We start from the raw sequence: 23,944 nt of genomic DNA on the forward strand, positions 1-23,944 counted from the left end.
ATATAGTACATGAGATGCATAGTATGTGATTTATGTGAAAAGTCATAGAAGATATCAATCACAAGTTCTTTGTAAACTCAGAATTTATAGTTCATAGTCGGTGATGAAATTGGGCATTTCATCTGCAAAGACTATAACGTATTAACTAAGATGATTTGTCTTGATCATGGAAGTGGAGACTTTTAGTTGATATGTTGATATGTTTTAAGAGTTAAAACATATTGAACTGGACCGTTGTGAGATTTATTATTCTCCTAACGACTGTCAAATGAATAATAAATCTCACGGCTTCTATTTACATGAACTCTTAATCCTAAGAGGATAATGGACCTGATCATGAAGTGTAGGTTGCTTTGATATATCAGGAGTGAGATCTAAAGTAATGGTCAAAATCTCAGTATGTTGGGCAACCACATATAGTGTTGATGGAACATATATTCTTAAGATGGAATTCATAGTCTCTTAACTGAGATATAAAATATTCCCTTGAATTAAGTTTAATGGGATAAGTTATTCAGAAAGTTAGGCCTAACCACTTTGGTAAAAAATTACTAAAGTGTATATTTATGGAATTGGATTTCATAAATATATGATGAATAATTTTAAAGGATTAAACCGGGTACTCAAGGATAAGATGTAATTTACAAAGTGGCAGTCTACATTCATGACTTTGTATTACTACGAATATTTTATGAAGGAGTTGCATGTACAATAAAGTCTTGAGATATAATTTATTAATAAGGCCTAGAGTGCAATTATATCTATATAGTGGTATTAAATATAATTAATGGTAACTTTGGACTTGTTAATAGTTGACAGAAAAGCCCAAGGCCCATTGGAGCTAGTGTCTTATTGGTCCCTTTTGGTCCCACTCCAAGCCACACATTAAAGCCCAATTGGAAATGCCAAATAGGCCAGCCCAATTAGATAATCAGTTAGAGAGAGACATCATTGTGAAATGGTGTGTATGTGAGAGTGAGACACTCTATCATTCTCCCTTGAAAAATTGATTGAGAGACCACACATCTTGGGCATAAAGTGGAATTGGAGTGAAGATTAAAAGTGTTCCCAAGTACTTCTAATCTTTGTTTTGAATTTCTACACACCAAGGTACGCTATCTTGTTCTTAAATTCTGAAATTTATATAGTGCATGTTGTCAATCATGAATGAAATAGATCTTTATTTGTTGCTTCCGCTATGTGTTTTGTATGAGATACAAAACCAGATTTTCCTTCAATAACCTTGCCACCCTTGCCCCACACCACTATGAGCTCTGATACCACTTATTGTGCAAATAGCACACAGGATTCAAATCAAGAATAGTAAATAAGTATAAATTAAATAACAAGCACACACAATGAACACACGAATTTACGTGGTTCGAAAAATTGCCTACCTCCACAATGACACCAACGAAGAAATTTCACTATAAAAATAAAGAGATACAATAGTGCTCAAAAACACTCTCAAGAAACCCAAATCCCAATTCCAAACCTAGTTGCCGCAACATATAATATAGAATAGTTGTTCTCTATTCTTTTGTGTATGAGAGAGTGGCAGCCGCATAAGAAGAAAGAATAGCAATTTTCTTGTTTTGTGTGAGAGAGAGAGCTATGATGTAATTGGGTTTTGAGTTTCTCGAGATTGTTCTTGTATACTATTGTATCTCCTTATTTTTATAGAGAAATTTATCCGTCATCGTCGCCATAGAGGTAGGCAATATGTCGAACCAAGTAAATTCTTGTGTTTTATTGTGCATACTTATTATTTAATTTCCACTTATTTACTGTTATTGATTTGAGTTTTGGGGTGCAATTTTCACAACAAGTTTGAGTATTATAATTGATTCTTATTTACTTTTGGATTTTATAGATGGTTTGATTATTAATGTGATATAAATAAACATGTTAATAAAATATGATGGCAAGTTAATTTAATGAATCTAAATAAATAATATTAGAAAATAATTAAATTTAGATAACAATTAGCGACAAAAGTTTTGTCACCAATATGTTACAACAATTTTTTTTTAATGGTAATGAAATGTTACATTTCCTAATAGGCTAAATGATAAAAATAAAAAATAAAAAAAAAAGAAATTGGTGACAAAATTGTTTGTTGCCAATAGGTTGAAGTATGAAAATAAACAAAAATTGGTGATGAACAAATTCGTCGTCTAATCTAATATTGAAATGAGTAAAAAATACAATCAGCGGCAAAACATTTCGTCTCTTGATATGGTTAAATAAAAAATAAATTTGGCAACGTCGCCAAAGACAACATTTAGTGAGAAAAATATTAGGCAACAAAATTATTTCATTGCCCACGTAATTATTATTTTTAAATAATCAAACTTTTTTGTCCCCATGACATTTGGCAAACGAATGGTGTTTTGTTGCCAAGTCTTGGGTGACGAAAGTAGGAAATTTAGCGACAACAGGTTTTGTTACTATAGGCGTGATTTATTGTAGTACTTGGAGCTCTGCACTTTTTTTTTTTTTTTTTAATACAAGATAGAATTTCTATTCTAGCCTAATCCAAGTGTATATGTATGTGAAGCTCTCTCCTAAAAACTTGAACCCCGACCCTTACCCCCCACACCCCACAAGCAGTTATACTTGTAGAGTGACCACCGCACCAAAGAGGAGTGGTGGTGGAGCTTTGAGCGAGCGAGAGGGAATGGTTCAAGTGGTTTGCTAAGTGGAGCTTTGCACTTAGCAAACCACTTGAACCATTTCCTCTCGCTTGCTCAAATATGAACTTTGACCAACGGAATATACATTGAAATTAATTTTAGCAGTACAAGAAATGCTGGAAACACAAAAGATTAGGAAGTTCTCAAGTGCTACATTTGCAATCTGCTTGGGTTTTCCTTGTGTCTTGTGCTGTTATAGATTTAATTTTTTGGTGATTCTTGAAATATCTAAGTACCTAATAGTTGAATAAGCTTGTAATCAAAATTAATCCGACACTTGAGACAAGGAGATGAGTCCAGTTTCCTTGGGCTAGCGTATGAGAGACAGAGAGAGAGGGGATCCACACAGTAAGGCCCAATGAGGGAAACTTTTACTCCCTTTTCTGGGTCTGAGGCCCAATGAGTCCAGCGACATTAAAAACGCAGTCATGTGGCACTGTATGCAATGAAGCTTTCTGGCCAATGGTACATTGAACTTCTGCCATTTGTTAATGCAGCCAATGAGATTGGTTTGCTCGGTATAATTGTGAAATGATGACTTGCACAGCTTATGTGTGTTTCTTTTGACGAAGCTACATATAGTACTTCGAATCTTTATTTAGAAAGATACAAATATATTATTAGCAATAAACACGAGATCAGGAAGCCCTCATCAAGTGGTGGCAATTGCAATATTCTTGGGTTTGCCACATGCCGTGTGCTCATAGAGATTTATTTTTGTTGAATATCTTAAACAATCTAACTGTATAACCAGATGAATATTACTCTAATACAATATCTAATAATATATTACTTATTACTCTGAGCCCCATCAGAATTTGCTTCCGAACAGTGAATTTTGTAACATATCCCGTGACTCTTCCACTCAAAAATAAATCTATCTTGGTAAAGCCAATCATCAAACTACAAGATTCACTATTTCACTGTACAACCTGATGATTGCAGTCTCTTATGTTATGTATGTTTCATTCCCAATTATAAGAGCCAAAAGTGTATGCGTTTTGGAAGTAGAAAGATAACTTTGACACCAATATATATGTGGTAGCGAAGCAAGTTGCACGGCTTGGATTTTGACTCATCACTCATCAGGTTTCCCTTTTGCACCAAACAAATATAGTGGTCAGGGTTGTGGTGCATGGTAAATAATTGCATTGGCGAATCATTTAGTTTTGATAAATTTTTGAACACGTTACCACAAACAGAGTATAGAACAGAAATGAGTCAGAAACCTAGCAAGCTTTCCCACAAAACATCAAAACCTTTCCATATTTCACTGCATCATGGCCCTTCAAGCCTTGGACTTTCCGTAATTCTGTTCTTCTACATGGGAATCACAAAAGCGTCCAAATCAAAACCCCACTACTTGTCAATCTGCTATAGGGCTATACCAATTTCCACTGTGTCTCCTTGCGCAATCTGCCAAAGGGGCTCTTCACATGTCTTTGTTTGTAGTGAATAGACAAAGCAATTTAACTCTATGATTACAGTTGGTCCTAACACCAACTACTCACGGGCTCATAATATGCAGAGAGAATATAGTTCCTCAGCTTTATAATAATGCTTCACATGCCATTCATGGAGTGCTAGCTATAACTATTGATGCCCTCCTAAAAGGTTCCCTCACTTCTCTAACACTTGCCCTCATGGATCCAATAATTCTCCTTGTTCTTGCATCTCTCTTCATTCATCCACTTTCTCTAATAGCTCAACCAACAAATCTCATCTCTCGGATTACTGTAGTGGGTGTTGTTTATTGTGATATCTGTTCCAGCAACACTTTCTCAAGACACAGCTACTTCTTGCCAGGTAATTAACCCCTAATCCATATCTAGTCTGTAGTTTCATTCAATCTACAAAACAGTCTTGAAAATTGTTGTTCTTATAAACATGATAGAAATTAATCCCAGAGACTAATTTAACATGGTTAATTGTAATTCTCAATTAAAACTCAATCAATGAGTAAAAATTCACTGTCAAAATTTTGACTTTTCCATTAAAAATACTATTTTTCATGAAAATGTCCCAACGAAAATAAAACCACTTCTTCCAAGTTATTAAGCGTGGTGTTTTACTGATCAGGTGCGGATGTTCAAATACAATGCAAATTCAAAGCGAACTCACCCAAAACCACAGAACAGATCACATTCTCAGTCAACAGAACAACAAATAAGCATGGTGTATATAACCTGGAAATACCTACTGTTGATGGGGTTAACTGTGTAGAAGGATTAGCAGTAACAACATTGTGCCAAGTAAGCCTAATAAGGAGCTCATCTGCAGCCTGCAACGTGCCAGTTTTGAAGGCAACGTCAAATGTGATTACAGTCAAGTCTAAGCAAGACAATCTCTGTATATACAACCTGAATGCACTAAGTTATAGGCCATTGGAGAAGAATGCTACTCTATGTGGAAATCAGCAGGAATTTTCAAGATCTTTGAATGCCTCAAAGTGCTTTCTTCCTTACTTCCCTCCATATGGATTCCCTCTGCCTCCTTTGCCTCAATTTCCGTTCCCTCCATTGCCACCACTCCCTCCATTACCCTTTCCTCCTCTACCACCTTTTTCATCGCTACCCTTTCCTCCACTACCACCTTTTCCATCTTTGCCCTTCCCATTCCCAAGACTCCCTCCATTTCCTCAAACTCCCTCTCTTTTTTCCCCACCTCCTCCACCTGCATTTAATATAAGGGACCCAAGAACTTGGATACCTAATTTCCCTTCAGTTTCTCCTCCTCCACCACCAACATTTAATCTTGGAGACCCAAAAACTTGGATACCATATATCCCTCCATCCCCTTCTAACAACCCTCAAAATCAAAATCCGTAGTAATTGCTTTGTTTTATTTTTTCTTCAATTGTTCCAAAAATATGTTTAATGCTCAAAGGTTACAAAAGCTTGTATGTTAATGTTGGAAGACATGCATATAGAAACTACAATATAATTTTCCTAATTAGATTGTAACTATAGAAAAATGAATTTTTCCAAATCATTAGTGCATTTATTTATGCACTTAAGTACCCACATATATGTACAAATTCTCTATTAAATTTGTGATTCCCTCACCCCAGCAAAAATACAAACAGGAAGAAATTATGAATCTAAATGTAGAGAACCTTCACAATTTAACAAGGATTAGGTTTATACAAGATATCTAATGCTTACAAAAGAAACCACAATGATTGAGCTAATAACAGTCACTCTTTTCAAGAAACAAAGTAAAACGGTTGGTACATGAAAAATTTGGAAAGCCTTCCATTGAGGTAGATGACCATGAAGGTCTTCCATATAAGAAGACATTCTTACCTAGAAGGCCTTCCATACAAGAAGACGACCTTCTACTATCAAGCAGTCTAGCAATGAGCAATACTATGAACACATAATTTGGCACAACTTTATGCTACAATTCGCCATGTAACACATTGTGACTGGTAAAGATATGTTCCCACATGACCTATCATCACACATTTATAAATCATAATTCGCCACAAGATGAGTTGTGCCACAAAATTGTGCCAAATTATGTGTCCCTAATATTACTTGTTTAGCAATAAATAAAAAGCATAGCTAATTGGGACATTTAATGACGTAATAAATAACCATAACACAACAACTACTATGACCATTAAGTTAGAAAATGTTACGGTCAAAGCAATAATCACACCCAATTAAGAGGGTGGAAATTAATGACCCAAAACGGGTATCTTAAACTCCTATACAAGCACCACACACCTCATTTGCCAAGGTATGAAACACTTAGATTAGACTACTTTGATTCTCTAAGTTATTCTCTTGGCTCTTTGTGGGTCCTAACTTAAGCGTTAGAGACCTTTAGGCTGGTGCTACACCTACACTGTACCCCCTCCGATTAGCCCCCTCTTTTTTGTAGGCTCGCTGAACCTTCCATTGCCACTCCTTTGAGAAGACTTTCCATTGACATCTCTAAGACGAGCTACCCAATTAGTGGTGAATTTCTACATCAGTTTCTAAATAGCTCTCTATACAAAACCTTTTTTTTTTTTTTTTCTTAAAATTATTTTCCACCTTTTTGTGATTTCTTTCATCAAAAATCCATTTTCTCAAAACTCATGAGAAAGTCCCTTTTACTAAATACTCCTTTCAAAACTCATGAGATTTTCAAAAATAAAATACTCATCTTTTCAATTTATCAAAGAATATTAATTTTTCAAAGAATTCTAGGAATATCTCCCTTTGAAAAAATATTAATAATAAGGACTCCTGCTCTAAAACTCAAGGGTTTTTAAATTAAAAAAAAATATGATCTTTAAACAACTCTTTTTCAAAAATGATTTTATGAGAGTGAGACGTGTCCAGAGTTCACATAAATCGAACCCTTGGCAGCCAATTAAGCCGACAAATCCTCCCCATGGAACCCAAAAACTACCAATCTGGTTAATGTTGTTTTTTTATGTGAGAATGAAATTGAAAATAAAATATTGTTTTAAATTGCTTTTAAAGGATCTTCTAAAAAAACAAATTGCTTTTAAAGGAGAAAGGTAGCCTCTTTTGCCCTCTAACGTGCTATATAATACATAGTAGGATAATATTTGCATGTTAATTTTTTTTTGTTTGGATTAAATATTCACATGTTAACTATGTATATATCATTTATGCAACATAGAAATTTCACATGTTAGCTATGTAACATGATAAATAATATTCCTAAAATATCTATAAGTATCCTCACATGTTGCTTGTACATATATTCATATGTAATTAATACCACATGTTATCTATATGTCCATAAACCCTTTTGTAGAAAAACAAATGTCAAGTATCTTAGTTATTTTCCAAAATGTGAATTTTTTTAGATTAAATTAAATGAGGTTCTATCCTTTGGATAGACGTTGTAGGATGTCTAACAACTTCCCCACATGTAATTAAACTTTCGAGTTCAAGGTTTTTGGTTTGAGACTTTATCTTGCCCTAATAGTTTAGGAATCCTTAGGATAGCATTAACTAATTAGCTAACTAATTAGACAATAGGTGAGCAATCACAACTAGAAAAACCAATATCTGGTCGCAACTTATATTTAAAATAAAATTATAAAAAAAAAAACTCCCTAGCAGGCATTTGTGGAGGCGAGTGGATTCCCCCGAAGGATATTAAAAAAGGAAAAAAAAAAATCTGGCATTCACAGCTCATATCTTATATCTCTTACCTAAAAGTAGAGGAATCAAGAGCCTAATTCCAAAGGAGTTTAGACATGTGATAGGCCAAAAATGTATTGACCCCATGTGAGGAATTAATTGATTAATTACCCAAGTTTATTAATTAATCAAATTAACATGCGATGTATGTGATAGCATAAACAAATCACCAACTAAAAATAAAATGCAGCGGAAAATAAAATTGACACGGTGATTTGTTTACGAATGGGGAAAACCTCCGAGGCAAAAACCCCACCAGGTGATTTTAAGGTCACCACTCTTGAGAATTCACTATTATCACAACAAGCGGTTACAAGTAAAGGAATCCCAATACCTTATACCAACCTACAGTTGAACCCTTACCCCAATACCCAATTGGACTTGTTCTGTAGTGACAATCTCTCCTTTTAATGCACAGCTCCCAGTACGTGACTAACCAACAGATGCTCAAATTCCAGTACGCTAATTGATCATCAATTTGAGAAGGATGTTGGCTGCAAAGTTCTTCAGTTCATCACACGATGAAGATCACGAAGTTGCTTGGTCACAAAACCCTGTGGTGTACAAACACAACAGCTTCTTCAAGATGAACTCGGGCAAACTAGGTTTCCAGTCACAATTTACATGAACAACTATTTGCTTCACAATTCTGCAACTGTGCTCTTTGTGACAGCTCTTAAAATAATCCTTATATATGTTTAGGGTTGTGAGAAAAGAAAGCCCAAACACATACTTACGGATTGGCATGAAATCAAAATCGAAAATATGATTTTCATCATTCTCGATAGATAACCTAATCTTACTCATCACAAAAAAGAGCCACAAAACTCACTTACTTAGTTGTACATAGAGATGCCCGTCTAAGTTACAAGAGATACAAAGTTTGGAAAACTTTGTTTCATTGGCCATTCAAGGTACACAAGTACCAATGTACACAAACACACACTGTTTTTGTATTTTTCTGATTTTTCAATTTTTATTATTATTTTTATAGAGGAAAATAAAATAAAACAAACAAACGAAACCATGTTAAGCAAGACAATACATAAAAAAACTAGATGCAAATGCATAAGGAAGGAGGAGGAGAAAAGAAGATCATTCCATGGAGATAACACCGATGTTTTGACAAAGGAATTCAAATCGTTTGCTATCAAAAGGTTTGGTGAACAAATTAGCCTTCTGATCATTAGTGTGAATGAACTCAAGAGTAAGGGTACTATCTTCAACAAGCTCACGAATGAAGTGATGTCGAATCTCTATGTGTTTAGTTCGGGAATGTTGAACCAGATTCTTAGAGATATTGATGGCACTGGTATTGTCACAATAGATAGTGAGGTGTTCTTGACGAATACCATAGTCAAAGAGGAGTTTTTGCATCCATAGAAGTTGGGTGCAACAGCTACCAGCAGCGATGTATTCAGCCTCTACAGTGGATAAAGGGATGAAATTCTGCTTTTTGCTCATCCAAGAGACAAGATTATTACCCACATAAAAAAACCCCTGAAGTACTCTTTCTATCATCAGCATTCCTAGCCCAATCAACATCTGAATACCCGGCTAAGACATCATTTGTGTCCTTGCTGTACCACACACCAAAGTCGGCAATGGTTTTGACATACTTTATGATTCTTTTCAAAGCAGTCATATGAGACTCTTTAGGATTAGCTTGATATCTAGCACACACTCCCACACTGTAACTAATGTCAGGTTTACTAGTAGTAAGGTAAAGAAAACTATCTATCATGCTTCTATTGAGAGACGGATCAACTCTTTTTCCCAAGACATCAACTATGAGTTTAACATTTGGATTCATAAGGGTTTTAATAGAACTAGCAGATTCCAAACCAAACTTTTTCACAAGATTTCTAGCATATTTAGATTGAGATATGAATATACCTGTCTTTTGTTGACGAATCTGCAATCCAAGGAAGTGATTTAACTCTCCAATCATACTTATCTCGAACTTAGCCTACATGAGTTTGGAGAAACCATGAGCAAGTTCATCCTTTGTTGACCCAAAGATGATATCATCAGCGTAGACTTGAGCAACTATCAACTCGCCGTCTTCCCTTTTAATGAAGAAAGTTTGATCAGCCTTTCCTCTAGTGAACCCATGTGACACTAAGTATTGTGTGAGCCGATCATACCAAGCTCTAGGGGCTTGCTTTAAACCATAGAGTGCCTTCTTGAGGTACAACACATGATCCGGAAAGGAGGGATAAATGAATCCTTTTGGTTGAACCACATAGACATCTTCTTTTAGGAATTCATTTAAGAAAGCAGTCTTGACATCCATTTGGTAAAACTTGAACTTCAAATGGCATGCTAGGGCTAGGAGAATCCTGATGGACTCCATACGGGCTACTAGAATAAATGTTTCACCATAGTCCACTCCTTCCATTTGTAAGTATCCTTGAGTCACAAGATGAGCCTTGTTATGGATCAAATTGCCTTCCTCATCAGTCTTATTGCAGAAAATCCACTATGTGCCAATGATGTGCTCACCCTCCGGTCTAGGTACTAGAGTTCAGACATCATTCCTTTGAAACTGAAGCAGTTCATCATGCATAGCCTCCACCAAACTTTCATCCTAAAGAGCTTCCTTAACCTTGGTAGGTTCAACCTGCGACAAATAGCAAGAATAAGACACAAAGTTAGCAACACATTTATCAACTGCGCGTTTCCTCAGTGTAAGTTCATTCATATTTCCCACAATAATTTCAAGAGGATGATTCAACTAAATTCAGGAGGAAGGTCCTTTCTCTTTATGAGATTCAGAATCAGGGGAGGAAGATATGTTTATTGAAACTTCTGCAACACTTGGAGTACTGCGAGTACTTGGAGATGCAGGCTCTTGATCAACAGGTTCTTGGATATCCTTGGGCTCGGGAAGAATTTCTTTAGGGATTTCCTCACTGATATTCTCAGAACCGGACCCCGAAGCTTCATCGATAACAACATTTACAGTTTCCATCACCTTCTTGGTTCTCTTGTTATATACCCAATAAGCCTTGCTTGTAGAGAGTATCCTAAAAATATTCCTTCATTGCTTCGGGAGTCAAATGTTCCCATATTCTCTCTATCCTTGAGAATGAAACAAGTGATTCCAAAGATTCTGAAATACTTAACATTCAGCTTCCTTCCCTTCCATAGCTCATAGGGAGTCTTTTTAGTACCGGGTCTGAAATACACCCTATTAACCGTATGACATGCAGTGTTGACAGCTTCTCACCACAAGTTTCTAGCCACATCCTTGTTGTGCAACATCGCTCTAGCCATCTCTTGAATAACCTTGTTCTTTTTTTCTACCACACCATTCTGCTAAGGAGTAATAGGAGTAGAGAATTCTTGAGATATATCTGATCTAGTGCAAAAGGACTCTATGTATGAGTTTTCGAATTCTTTACCATAATCACTTCAAATTCGATCAATCTTTAAACTCTTTTCATTTTGCAATTTTGTGCACAAGGCTTCAATGTGTTCAGGAGCATCTGACTTGGATCTTAGAAGAATGACCCAAGAGTACCTAGTGAAGTCATCTACCATAACCATGATGTATCTCTTCCCACCAAGAGACTCGGTTTGAGTTGGACCCATGAGATCTAGATGTAGTAGCTCCATTGGTCTAGACGTAGTGGATGTCTGAGTGCTTGGATGTTTAGTTTTCGTCTGTTTCCCCAGCTAGCACGGTCCACACACAACATTTTTCACTCTATTGAGCTTTGGTATCCCCAACACTGATTCATGCTTAGATACAATTGAAAGATGTTTGTAACTAGCAAGTCCCATTATTCGGTGCCATAGATCTTCATTTGGCAAACGAATACTATTGCACACAATATCAGCATTAGGGACCAGACCATAACAATTGTTTAGTGTGCGAACACCACTTATGAGTTTCTTCTCAGATTCGTCTAGCACAAGGCACTTTCCTTTAAAAAACAGCACCATAAAGTCTTGATCACATATCTGACTTATGCTCAACAGGTTCACTCTCAGAGTTTCTACATATAACACATTTGCAATGTCTGACAGTCTAGGTAGAGAGATGGTTCCCTTTTCTTTAATCTGTGATTTGCTCCTATCATCGAAAGTAACATTACCACCTTTCTTAGACTCTAAGACTTTAAATAGAGAGCAGTCTCTAGTCATGTGTCGTGAACATCCACTGTCAAGGTACCATAAACATGTATCCATTACCTTGAATGCAGATTTTATCATAAAGCACACCTCATGCTTTGATGACAGATCTGTAGGAATGGTGTTCTCTTTCATCTGCCATTTGCAGACAAAGCCTTTAACCTTCACTTTTCTCAGATGAACTCCTTTGCACATATTCATTCTGAGGTAGTCTAGTTTCTTCTTTGTCATGTCAGGATTTTTTTCAATCATCATCATGATAGCTTTCAAGTAACTTTTAGACTTGCATTTTCTGAGACACTCAATTAAATAGAGATTAGAAAAACAGGATTTATTTGAAACAAAAATCTTTTCTTGCCAACAGTAGCCATGACAACAGGGGTCAATGGATCGTACAGCAAATATTAAACTCTAATCAGAGTGTGGCCGTTGTGATACCAATTGATAGACCAAAAATGTATTGACCCCTTGTGATGAATTAATTGATTAATTACTCAAGTTTATTAATTAATCAAATTAACATGCGATGTACATGGCAGCACAAATAAATAACCAACTAAAAATAAAATGCAGCGAAAAATAAAGTTGACACGGTGATTTGTTTACGAATGGGAAAACCTCCGAGGCAAAAACCCTACCGGGTGATTTTAAGGTCACCACTCCTGAGAATTCACTATTATCACAACAAGCGGTTACAAGTAAAAGAATCTCAGTACCATATACCAACCTACAGTTGAACCCTTACCCCAATACCCAATTGGACTTGTTTTGTAGTGACAATCTCTCCTTTTAATGCACGGCTCCCAGTACGTGACTAACCAATAGATGCGCGGATCCCAACAGACTGTTTTTCATAATTCTTGATAGATACCCTATCTGTCGAGTTTCGTGCTTCAGCAGCTTTTTTAAACCTCGATAGATACTAGTTATCGAGTTTTAAAAACCAGCCTTCATCACTTGATTCTTGGACAGACTTACATGGCTTTAATACTTGAACTTGAAATCTTGTTCCTTGAAGTATTAAGCACATCCTAGATCTACCCAAATACAAGTAAAGTGCGTTTTGTCAAAGGATTAACCAATACATGATAACATATGTTCCTAACATGAATCACATATGTCCTAACAACATGGGCACTCACAACACCTAAAAATAATAATAATAATAATAATAATAATAATAATAATAATAATAATAATAATAATAATAATAATAATAATAATAATAATAAGCTTATTACAATCAATTCGACCTTAGCATAACCTTATAAATTCCACCATGAACACAAGCAATCATTTTCATGCACAATCAAGGAAACTAGATTGAAAAAATCCTGAGATTGAATTGTAATCATTTAAAGAATTCTTGAAATAACTGGACAATTCAAATAAGATGACGGGAAATGAAAGAATATGAATTGAATTCCGTCCCAAAAGATCAAACAGAATTTAGAACTCAATTGTAAAACATGTTCAGGGGTAAAGGGTGGTTGATTTGATTTTTTTTTTTTAAATCAATATAAACAACAAAAACAAAAAAAAATATAAATCATGTTCTTGCTTGAAGCTTATGTCAATCAAAATATACTCAATTGCATGCTCTAGAAATTGAATTTGCAGCCACGTAATTCAATGAAAAAGAGTAATAATAATGAGCCATTGAATATTTTGTAGAACATGACTAAGGCCAAATATAGCTAGGGCTGTTCAGGATCCGACCGGCACCGATGCAACCGGCCGACACCGAACCGTTCCGACCGCTACAAAGCTCCACCGTAGGTGCCCAGCGCGGTGGTCAGAGGAGAGTTAGGCATACCGACGTCGGGCGGTGCAGTGATTGGCTGCTATTTTACACTCCGACGAGAAACCGCACTGCACCGAGGGTATATATATATGCTATAATTTAAACACATGTATGATATATTGTATATATAAAATTATATGTTTCAGTGGAGAGAAGGCAAGACTCAAGAGAGTGGGTTTGATGTTTGAGAGACGCAAGGAAGAAGAAGATGCGGCGTTTGAGAAACTTGAGGTCTAGAGTTGTTTATGTTAAGAACGTTAGGGTTGTAAAATTTTATTTTATACAATCTAATACCAAAACGACGCCGTTTTGAACCCGATATTAAGTTTAAAATTAGTTCCAAAATGACGTCATTTTCGTATCAACTTAAAAAAAAAAAAAAAATCAAAACAACAGCGTTAAATTTTAAGACCTAGATTTGGATATCAACCTCACTCATTCTCTCATCAGCTGCCCACTCTCCCTCTCCCATAAACGTCTCCTCCTCGCCTCTTTCTCTCTCCTCACTTCTTTGCCTCCACTGCTTGCTGTTTGCTTCCACCATATTCTGCCATTTGATGCCACAATTCTTAGAGTTTCACTCTTTCCTCTCTCCTTTTTTCTATTCTCAAGAAGTTTTGAAGATTTTGAATTTTGATGCTCCTCTTTATAATGCTTTCTTTGAGGTATGTTTATGTATTTTTTTTTCAATGGTTTTGTTTTATCTTTTATGGATTCAGTTTAGTTTTTTTTTTTAAAATGTTTTTTTTTGTGTGATTTGAAATGAGATATTTTTGACACAAGATTGTGAATTTTTTTGTATTTGTGTGTCTTCTTTTGTTTCTTTTTCATTTTACGGAACAATTGGGATTTTGAATGATTATGATGGGGTTTGGGTTGTTAACTGTGATATGTTTGATTCCTAAAAAAAATAGAGAAATTAACCGAACTAACCGCACTAAACCGATATGGTGCATTGCACCTTGTGTAGACCGGTGCCATACTCTTCATAGGTGAGGTGCGGTCCAACATGTAAGAAAATCGCATCCTATAGGTGTGGTGCGAAAACCCCTTCAATAACTGGCCGCACCACACCATGTACAGGCCTAGATATAGCCAAGGAAAAATTAGGGCTAGCCTTAGGCCTAGGCCATGGCCTAAGGACTCCTAACATGAAAGGCCCAAATTAAAATGGGGCCAGTAAGTATTTTTTTTAATTAAAAAAAGAGTATGTAACTTGCACCTTTTTTTTTTTTATCTAATAAGTCTTATAAATTGATATGTCCAATCACAATAAATAATTCAATTTTCATTTATTTTTTATTGAAATGTCACATCGTAATTTTTTTATAGTAAAATTTGTAGTATTTTAGCATCTTCTTCACACACAAAAAAAATTATAAATTAATAAAAATATAACACAATTACCAATTCCCCATTAAGTGAACTAAAAATGCTAAAACTAATACAAATTTTATAACAAAAAACTTACAAACTAATCAAACAATATAATAAATTAATGTTTTGAATAAATTTTATTTATTGATAACTTGTCAGTTTGTAAAACCTATATATTAAGTATCACTAGCTCACTTTGGATGAATTAATCTTATTAATTAGTAAGAATTAATAATAAATTTGAAATAAAAAATAAAATAAATATAATTTAAGTGATATTTAGATATAAAAAAACCCTTTTAAAATTTTTTCTTTAGGTCTCACACTATCTTGGACCGATCTGGGAAAAATCATACCTGAAATCAATATTTACTCAAACTAAAACCATAAACTGTTTAAGCTGAGGGCAGATTCTGTTCTGTATAGAACACTTGCTGCATAGTTTTGCCAAGATTTTAGTTTCCTCAATTACTTCGTCCCTCTCAAGCAAATGTATTACCGAATGGAATCAAAATTCTAATGTTTTGATCAGGAAAAAATATTTGTATGCAATGGAAAGTAGGCGGCGGCACCATGGGATGCACGAAGAGAAATGAAAGTAGAAGGTAGCAAAGTAGGTGATGGCACGCGCACGACGGAAAGATGATGTGCCATGTTGTGGAGGCCTAAAAATTTTATTTGCAAAAAAGTCTTCAAGTTCTGCCCAATTAGGCAATTACGGTAAGGCTCTACTTATAAAAATTTCATGCATCAACACCCTTATTAATCTCCTTTTAAATAAGTGTCCTTTTTAAATTTATTTTTATCTCCATTTAATTAAGATGTGATATGTAAATAAAGAAAATATGCCTTGGATTTTATAAAAATTGGCTAAAATCGTAATTCCCCGATGGTGAAAAGTTTATTTTCACTCCAAAGAACAAAAATCAAAATTTTTGGGTGAATCCCAAAATTTGACTCTTATTCCGAGGGCATATGCACAATTATAGAAGCTTAAAAATCATTTTATACCTATTGCCTATCAAAACCTCGAAAACTGGTAAGATGATTTTTGCAACAATTTATTGTACCGAGTATAGACTTACTAAGAATGTTAAATGCTATAAATATTAAATTTTAACTTCAAGTTTGTAAAAAGCACCAAAATTTTAACATTAATTTTAACATCTTTGAAAGCTCAGTGTAGTTCTAATCTTAAAAAAAAATTATTATTTTAATGCTTGTAGTGGAAAAAGTGGTTTGTGTAGTTGTTTTTTATTATTTTAATGAGTAGTTTATATTATTTTAAACGAAATAGTAAAAAAATTGAACCTTTGATGTTGGGTGTTTTATAAAATAACTTATTAAAATTGATAAAATAATTTTTTGAGATGCTAAAATTTTTAAAAGCTTTGATGGAAATGCATTGATAGTGACATAACAACATAAAATTCCTTGGAAAACTTTTAGGCTAACAAGCAAAAGATATATCTCAACTCCACAAATAAAGGCTCTAACTTCACTATCAAAATTGTTAAGTTTCCATGAATATCATTATTATGATCAAAACAAGAAAGACAATCATTGATAAAATGATGCATGCATAGCTAGTTATTAGGGTTATACGTACGGGATATATATCACATGCTTCTTAGAGCACCACCATTCATTTTTTTCAATTCTATCCTATTTTACCATTTAAAAAGTTACTTTATCAATTATACCATACCATTTTACAATTCTCCAACATCAAAATATTCTATTATTTTACCATTCTATTAAAATATTATTTTTTTAATCTTTCTTTATTATTTCTTTCCAACATTCATTTTTTTCAAATTTCAGCACTATTCCACAGAGAGACAGAGATCAGACACCACGAAGAGAGAAATGACTGATATTTTACAATAGAATATTAATATAAAGTATACCATTGAGCTACAGTGCAATTCTATGTTTAGAATTGCACTGTAGCTCCATGGTATTTTTTTTTGCAATTCTTACAAAACCCAACATTCAATGGACTTGTCTTTTGGGCCTCAATGCTATGCTATTCTATAATTTGGCATAGACAATGGGTTTAGCCCATTCACTGCTGGTGCTCTTACAATACCGGATGCCTTATTGTTGGGATCATAGTCTTCTAAATTAATAAAATGTTACTAGATTGTGGGATTGCAATCTTCTAACTTAGAGTGTGCTTGTTTGGAGGTGAAATAGGGTAGATGAAAATTTTTGAAAAGAAAATAGGAAGATAAACTTTTTCGATGTGTGTTTGGTTTGACGAGGAGGAAGGAAAATAAATGGTGAGATCAAATATTTTCTCCCCAATCCCACCAAAAAGTTTTCTCCATAAGTCTCCAAGTCTCTAACATGTTGGCTTCTTTTTTCTTTTCTTTTTTCCTTTGATTTTTTCTTTCTCTGTTACTTGTTGGCTTCCTTCTTCTTTCTATTTTTTTTTCCTTTTCATTTTTTCTTTCACTGTTACTAACTAACGTGTTGGCTTCCTTTTTTTCTTTTTCTTTTTTCTTTTTTTCCTTTGATTTTTTCTTTCTCTGTTACTAACTAATGTGTTGGTTTTTTTTTTTCTTTGATTTTTTCCTGGACTTGTAGCTTTCTTTCTTTTTTTGGTGCTCATATGTTTATTTTCTCATTAATTTTGGTTGGTTTTTGTTTTTATTTATTTTTTTAAACAAAAAAGTTCTCGGTTAATTTCTTATGCTATTTTTTTAAAAAAAACTTTAATGAAGAGTCTATCTATATACAATTTTTTTTTAAGTATAATGTGTTACTTTTTGTTTTATTTAATAGAGACATGATGGTAAATTTATACAAAATTTATTTTCAACCAAATAAAAAAGTTTTCCATCCCTCCACTTTTCCTCCCTCCCAACTAAACACAAATGAAGGAACCTAAAATCTTTTATATCCTCCCATTTTCCCATCCTCTCTCTATTTTCTATCCTCCTACTTTTCCATCCTCCAAACCAAACAAACCCTTAATAAAATGTTCCTACATTTGGAATGCCTCCCAGGTGGACTTTCAAGTATCAATATCAAGTTTATCAAGTCCAACTGTTTGGTTTTGGTTCATCATCAACGTTATAGGGTCATTTAGTGATGGTGTAGGTGGATTGCTATTTGAAGTATTGTAATTTGAAGAAGCATCCATTTGATGTCTTTGAAAAACAAACACAAAAAACAATAATTAATAAGACACACAAACCCCCCACAAATGTGGTTAGCCATCCCCGATACACGGCAGACACGCACGTTATTAGGAATATAGTTGTTTTTAATGGAGATGGGTAGGAATTGTAGAGAAATATATGTATGTGAATTGTAGGAAAATTGACATAATTAGAAGTAGTCATCAACCATAGAGAAATATTAAGAGAGAGAGAGAGAGAGAGAGAGAGAGAGGGGAAATGCACTAAGTAATGAATTGGTTTATTCTTCAATGAAGGAAAATGTGATTACAAGTAGGTATTTATAGAATATAAAACTATTCTATTGGCCCACATGACCTTATTCTAATAATTCTCTTATTCCTCATATGCACTAATAATTCTAATATGTGTTTAATGTGATTAACATGCTTGAAATTGTAACTAACTAACTAACTAAATACAATATTACAACAATTATTACCTATATAGCTATAGGGATTCCTACTTGCTCACTCCCAACTGCAGGAGATTGTAGCAATATAATTCTCGGAGTACCGAGGTTGAATCACGAGGAGCAAGTTAAATTCAAAGACAATATAATTAAACAACAATTTGGGTGAAGAAGAAAAATACTATTGCTTGGTGATTGTTAACAAGAATAATAATAAAAGTTGATTTAATTCAATAATGTAAATACCAGGGCATTGGGGTGTTTCCCTATATCGATATATAATTTTTTGTGATCTAAGAAAATATATATTTCATTATTGAATGTTCTTAAACAATTAAAAACCTATGATTTGGTTGAGTTGAGACGATTCAAGAACGCATAATAACCTAGATTAATAATGCGGTTAGAATAGTTTTCAGAAAAACTCAATTATTGTAAAACCTGATTTCTATTTGAAACTATTAGAATTTCATCTAAACAATAAGAAAAACATGATTGAATTTATTGAAATCATGGAAGAACTAATACATCAAAAGAAATTTAATTGAACAGTCAAATATGTTGTTGTCTAAAATCTTAGAAAGAATCACAATGAATATTCATACCATATAGAAGAAACATTACCCCTAGCCCTAGAAAAGAGTTTAGGTTGCCATTAGAGAAAGAAAATACAAGGATTTTCTCCAAAATTCATTCTGCTCAGCTTCCATTCAAAACCCTAACGTCAATGTGTCCAAAGAAAATAAAACTTTTACTATTTTAATATTCATCTAGATTTACAGCGGTAACTTGTGAGTTAATTTCGACCTTCAGAAATTGTGAATTTCAAAAAACTCAGAATTGGAAAGTTAGATATTTAAGTTACAGTTCCAACCTATCTATCCTTGTGTCAATTTGATTTTTGAGGAGAGATATACGCCCAAAATATTAATCAGTGCTCAAACTTGATTTTTCCTTTTCAGATTTTGCCTCTTTGATTTCTTTCCTTATTTGAAGCTTCCAAACATGGTAGACAACCCAAGCACTTCAGCTGCACCTTCTTAGAAATTTAAGCATGGTCTTTTAGCTTCACTTTAATTCTAGTTTGGCCTCCATTTTCTCACAGACTCATGTAAACTCATCTTTTTTACATTTTTTCCTGAAAGTAGAAAATTACAAGCAATGAATAACATCTTATTCAAAAAATTATGTAAAGATAAATAATATGGACTAAAGAAAATCATGACTCAATTACACAAATTAAGTATAGTAATAAGGAGATAATGCCCGCATAAATATATAACAAGTGTACATTTTAAGGCGTTAACAATTCCTAACACATACACTTAACTAGGTATCATTCTCATCATCGATATATCATAATATAAATAAGAACTCAAAATTAGCCTCAATTGATCACAATAAGCCAACTTGCACCATTAGCCATGTCACTTTTCTGTTAGCTGCCCATGTAAGCAATACTTTTAAAAGAATTAATGGAAGAACTAGTATTGCTTATTTTTAAAACTTAAGAGACAAATAGAGCTCACTTAAAACTTGAAAAACCAATTATGCTCACAGGATAAACTTTAGGGACTAATAGTGTAGTTTTGTCTAAAAGTTATATCTCTACAACCAGAAATAGTGTTGGTGCAAACACAAAAAAAAAAAGAAAAAAAAAAGAGTAAAATAGCACAAGAGAAACTATATAAAAAAAACTAAACAATATTTATTCGGAAGAGATTACACAACAGTGTTTGTATTGAGATGCGATACTCGCTCTCTTTAAGAAGATTCACCTCCTCCCTATGCGTATATTTAACTCAATATCTGCTCCAATACATTTTAGTCCATTAATGACCATACTTATAAATAATAAAAAAGTCTCTCTTGTTAGGACATATGTGTTTCACTTGTTTAGAACATATGTCATTCATTTATGTAATTGGCTAATCCTTTGACAAAACGCATTTTACTTGTAATTGGGTAGAATTAGGATGAGTTTTATACTTCAAGAAACTGTGTTTCAAGATCAAGTGTTGAAGTCATCAAGTCTGTCCAAGAAACAAGCTGAAAAGTGCAAGTTCATTAAAGCTCGACAGCTAGCATGTGTTGAGGTTCAAAGAGTTGTTCCAGCCTCGTGGCTCGACAGTTGCTCGACAGATTCTCGATACTTCTATCTGTCGAGATTTAAGAAAAATAGATTCTGAGTTCTGTTTTGATTCCAATCCGTGGATATGTCTTTGGTCTTTCTTTTCTCCTAACCCTAGACATATAAAAGGATTATTTTAAGGGCCGTCAAAGGGTACGCAAGTTGCACAAGCATTAAGAAATCCTTGTTCATGCAAATTGTGACTTGAGACGAAGTTCTTGCCCTAGTTCATATCTCTTGTGAAGAAGTTGCTGTGTCTTTGCACCATAGGGTTTTGTAACCAAGCATCTTCTTGATCTTCATCGTGTGAATGAATTGAAGAACTTTGAAGCCAACAATCTTCTCCAGTTGGTGATTGAAGTCGCGTACTAGGATCTGCGCCATTGGTTAGTCACATACTTGGGAGCCGTGCATTGAAAGGAAAAATTGTCACTACAGAACAAGTCCAATTGGGTATTGGGGTAAGGGTTCAACTGTAGGTTGGTAAGGTACTTGGGATTCCTTTACTTGTAACCGCTTGTTGTGATAATAGTGGAATTTCGGGAGTGGTGACCTTAAAATCACTCGGTGGGGTTTTTGCCGTGTAGGTTTTCCCTATTCGTAAACAAATCACCGTGTCATTTATTATCCACTGCATACTTTAGATTATTGGTGATTTGTTTGTGCTACCACGCGTTTGCATGTTAATTTGATTAATTAATAATTTGGCAAATTAATGAACTTAATTCATCACAAGGGGTCAATACGTTTTTGGCCTATCATCTCTCATTTTCAATATGGGATTACATGTTTTACTAATTCCTTATCTTGCATATTGCTAATACCCATTTTTTACAAAAGAGACCTAACAGCAGAAAAGCCCAATAACGAGCAAAAAAAGAAAAGAAAGAAGGGATTAGAAAGTAATGGCAGGAACAACAGGGTTATAAAAGTCCAAAGAGAAGGCATACCTATAAAAAGTAAGGAATGGAATGCAATGGCCCATGGGTCGTATGGAAGAGCCAGCCCCGATAAGATGACCCTCTTCAAGAGAAAAGATAACAAGCCTTGGATGATCTTGGAGATGAAGTGAAGAGAAAGAGGCCCAATGGGTCAACCTAGTAGGAATTAGCAGCAAGTACTAAAACTTGGAAAAGCTCGACAAGCCCACATCTCCCATTAGAGGCCAAACACAAGGGTGGAGAGAAAAATGAGGCAAATAGCAATGGTAGAAACTGCTTGAGGAAGGAAGAAGACAAAACCTGAAGAAACCAAACAGCATTGCCATGGCCAAAGCACCACCAAACTGTATCTAGCCAATGCAAGGGGGTTCAAGGGGATTAAAAAGGGTGTGGTTTGGTGAAGGGGAAAAATGGCCTATTTTCGGCATCCAGCCATGGCCTCTTTTGGGAGGTGCTCTGCTAGGAAGGTATCTTTACCCAAAATAGGTAGCAAATGGCTGGGATAGCTTGATGCATGCTAGAGAGAGAGGTAGAGAGAGACCCAAAGCTTTTCCCGTTGACAAGAGAGAGAAAGACTTACGGCAGAACCAAATGGATAAGAATTTGTCATAGGATGGATAGTGGAAGAGAGAGAAAACATTGGGCATGCCTAGTTGTAGTGGAGGCCGAATAGCCAATAGAACAGTGGGCACTTTTGAGGGGGTATTCACAGTAGGTAAAATGGTTGGTAAGCAACAAGGGCAAAAGAAGGAAATCACAAAGGATTAATTTAGTATAAATAGGAACAGTAGCCATAAATGGGGAGGGAGGAACGACTAAGGCAAGAAATAAAGAGAATTGAAAAGGAAATAAGAGAGAAAAGTGAAAGAGTGAAAAAGAATTTAGAAAGGCAAAAAGAGGGAGTACGGTAGAAAAATCATGCATCAATAGGCAATCTTTTCCCTCTCTCTCATGACAAACCCACTGTCTGTAATCTTGGTGAAACCAAAAGTAGCTATCTAGACCCATTCTCCAAAATGTACAGATTTAATGGCATATTCCAGTAATAAGGTTGTCCAAGTTGGGGTTCGTGTTCTCTTTAGTCCACTTTTTGAGGAAAGCCCATCATTTATATTCCACTGCTCTTAATATGTTAACTATCTCCTCTAGCCAACCTTTCTGCCATAATACATATATCAATACATTTATATATACATGTACGGATATATGTGTATTTACACTTATGTATTTATTGTGATTTGTTGTCTTTCTTTTGGGATGTTTGTCTTGTGCACAAACTGGCTTCTTAGTAAGATCCTGCATGGATAGTGGGTCAACCCAACTCTCCAACTCACAGCAGAAAAGGCTTTAGCCCAAGAGCACAAAGAGCACCTACACATATTAACTTTGATATCTTTAAATTTAAGTTTCCAATTTTTTTTAATTATTTAATATGAAAATTATACTTTTTCTATCTTACATATTCAAGTTTCAAAATATCCCACATCAATTGATCTATTTTACACTATATTTCATTAAAAGATTAATTTTTCTTGATTTTTTTAATTATTTTTCTTTCTTCATCTACAGTAACCATCATTTACTTTCTCTATTCATTCTCATGATATGTAAAGTAAGAATAAAAATATAAATGTAAAATGAATAGTATCAATGTTAATTTATACGGCTACTGCAGCAACCATGTATTTTACACAACTTTGCATAAGCTGATGTGGGTGAATTTTAGAGTTAGCCTAGATGTGATACTTTTTTCTAGGGTAATATACTATTTTGGTCCTTAAACTTTACCAAAAATTTGCTTTTCATCCCTAAACTTTAAGAAGTTCATTTTTCATCCCTAAACTATTAAAAAATTCATATTTCATCCCTAAATTATTGAAAATGTTTTATTTATATCCTTAAACTTTACTAGAAGTTTGTTTTTCATCCCTAAACTATTGAAAAAGTTTTTTCATCTTTATTTTTGTCTATATACTATTCAAAAAACACTTTACAAAATCTAGGGATGAAAAAAGAACTTTTTAAAGTTTAGGGACAAAAAACAAACTTATAGTAAAGTTTATGAACCAAAATAGTATTTTACT

At 34.3% G+C, this 23,944-nt stretch overlaps 1 protein-coding gene across 1 annotated transcript; it reads left to right on the top strand.

Moving 5' to 3' along the window:
• Positions 1-4,228: 4,228 nt before the first annotated feature.
• LOC142627599 (uncharacterized) lies at positions 4,229-5,670 on the top strand. The gene is made up of 2 exons (XM_075801475.1): positions 4,229-4,502; positions 4,776-5,670. Exons 1-2 carry the CDS (start codon positions 4,340-4,342, stop codon positions 5,522-5,524), a joined length of 912 nt encoding a protein of 303 aa, XP_075657590.1. The 5' UTR covers positions 4,229-4,339; the 3' UTR covers positions 5,525-5,670.
• The last annotated feature ends 18,274 nt before the right edge of the window (positions 5,671-23,944 follow it).

Source organism: Castanea sativa, chromosome 3 (assembly GCF_040712315.1).
Source record: "Castanea sativa cultivar Marrone di Chiusa Pesio chromosome 3, ASM4071231v1".
Taxonomy (NCBI): Eukaryota; Viridiplantae; Streptophyta; class Magnoliopsida; order Fagales; family Fagaceae; genus Castanea; species Castanea sativa.

Excerpts from the sequence above, each read along its gene's own strand:
- LOC142627599 (XM_075801475.1), top strand. The coding sequence starts at position 4,340 with ATGGATCCAATAATTCTCCTTGTTCTTGCATCTCTCTTCATTCATCCA. Across the intron at positions 4,503-4,775 it reads ACACAGCTACTTCTTGCCAG|GTGCGGATGTTCAAATACAA; the intron begins GTAATTAACCCC and ends TTTACTGATCAG.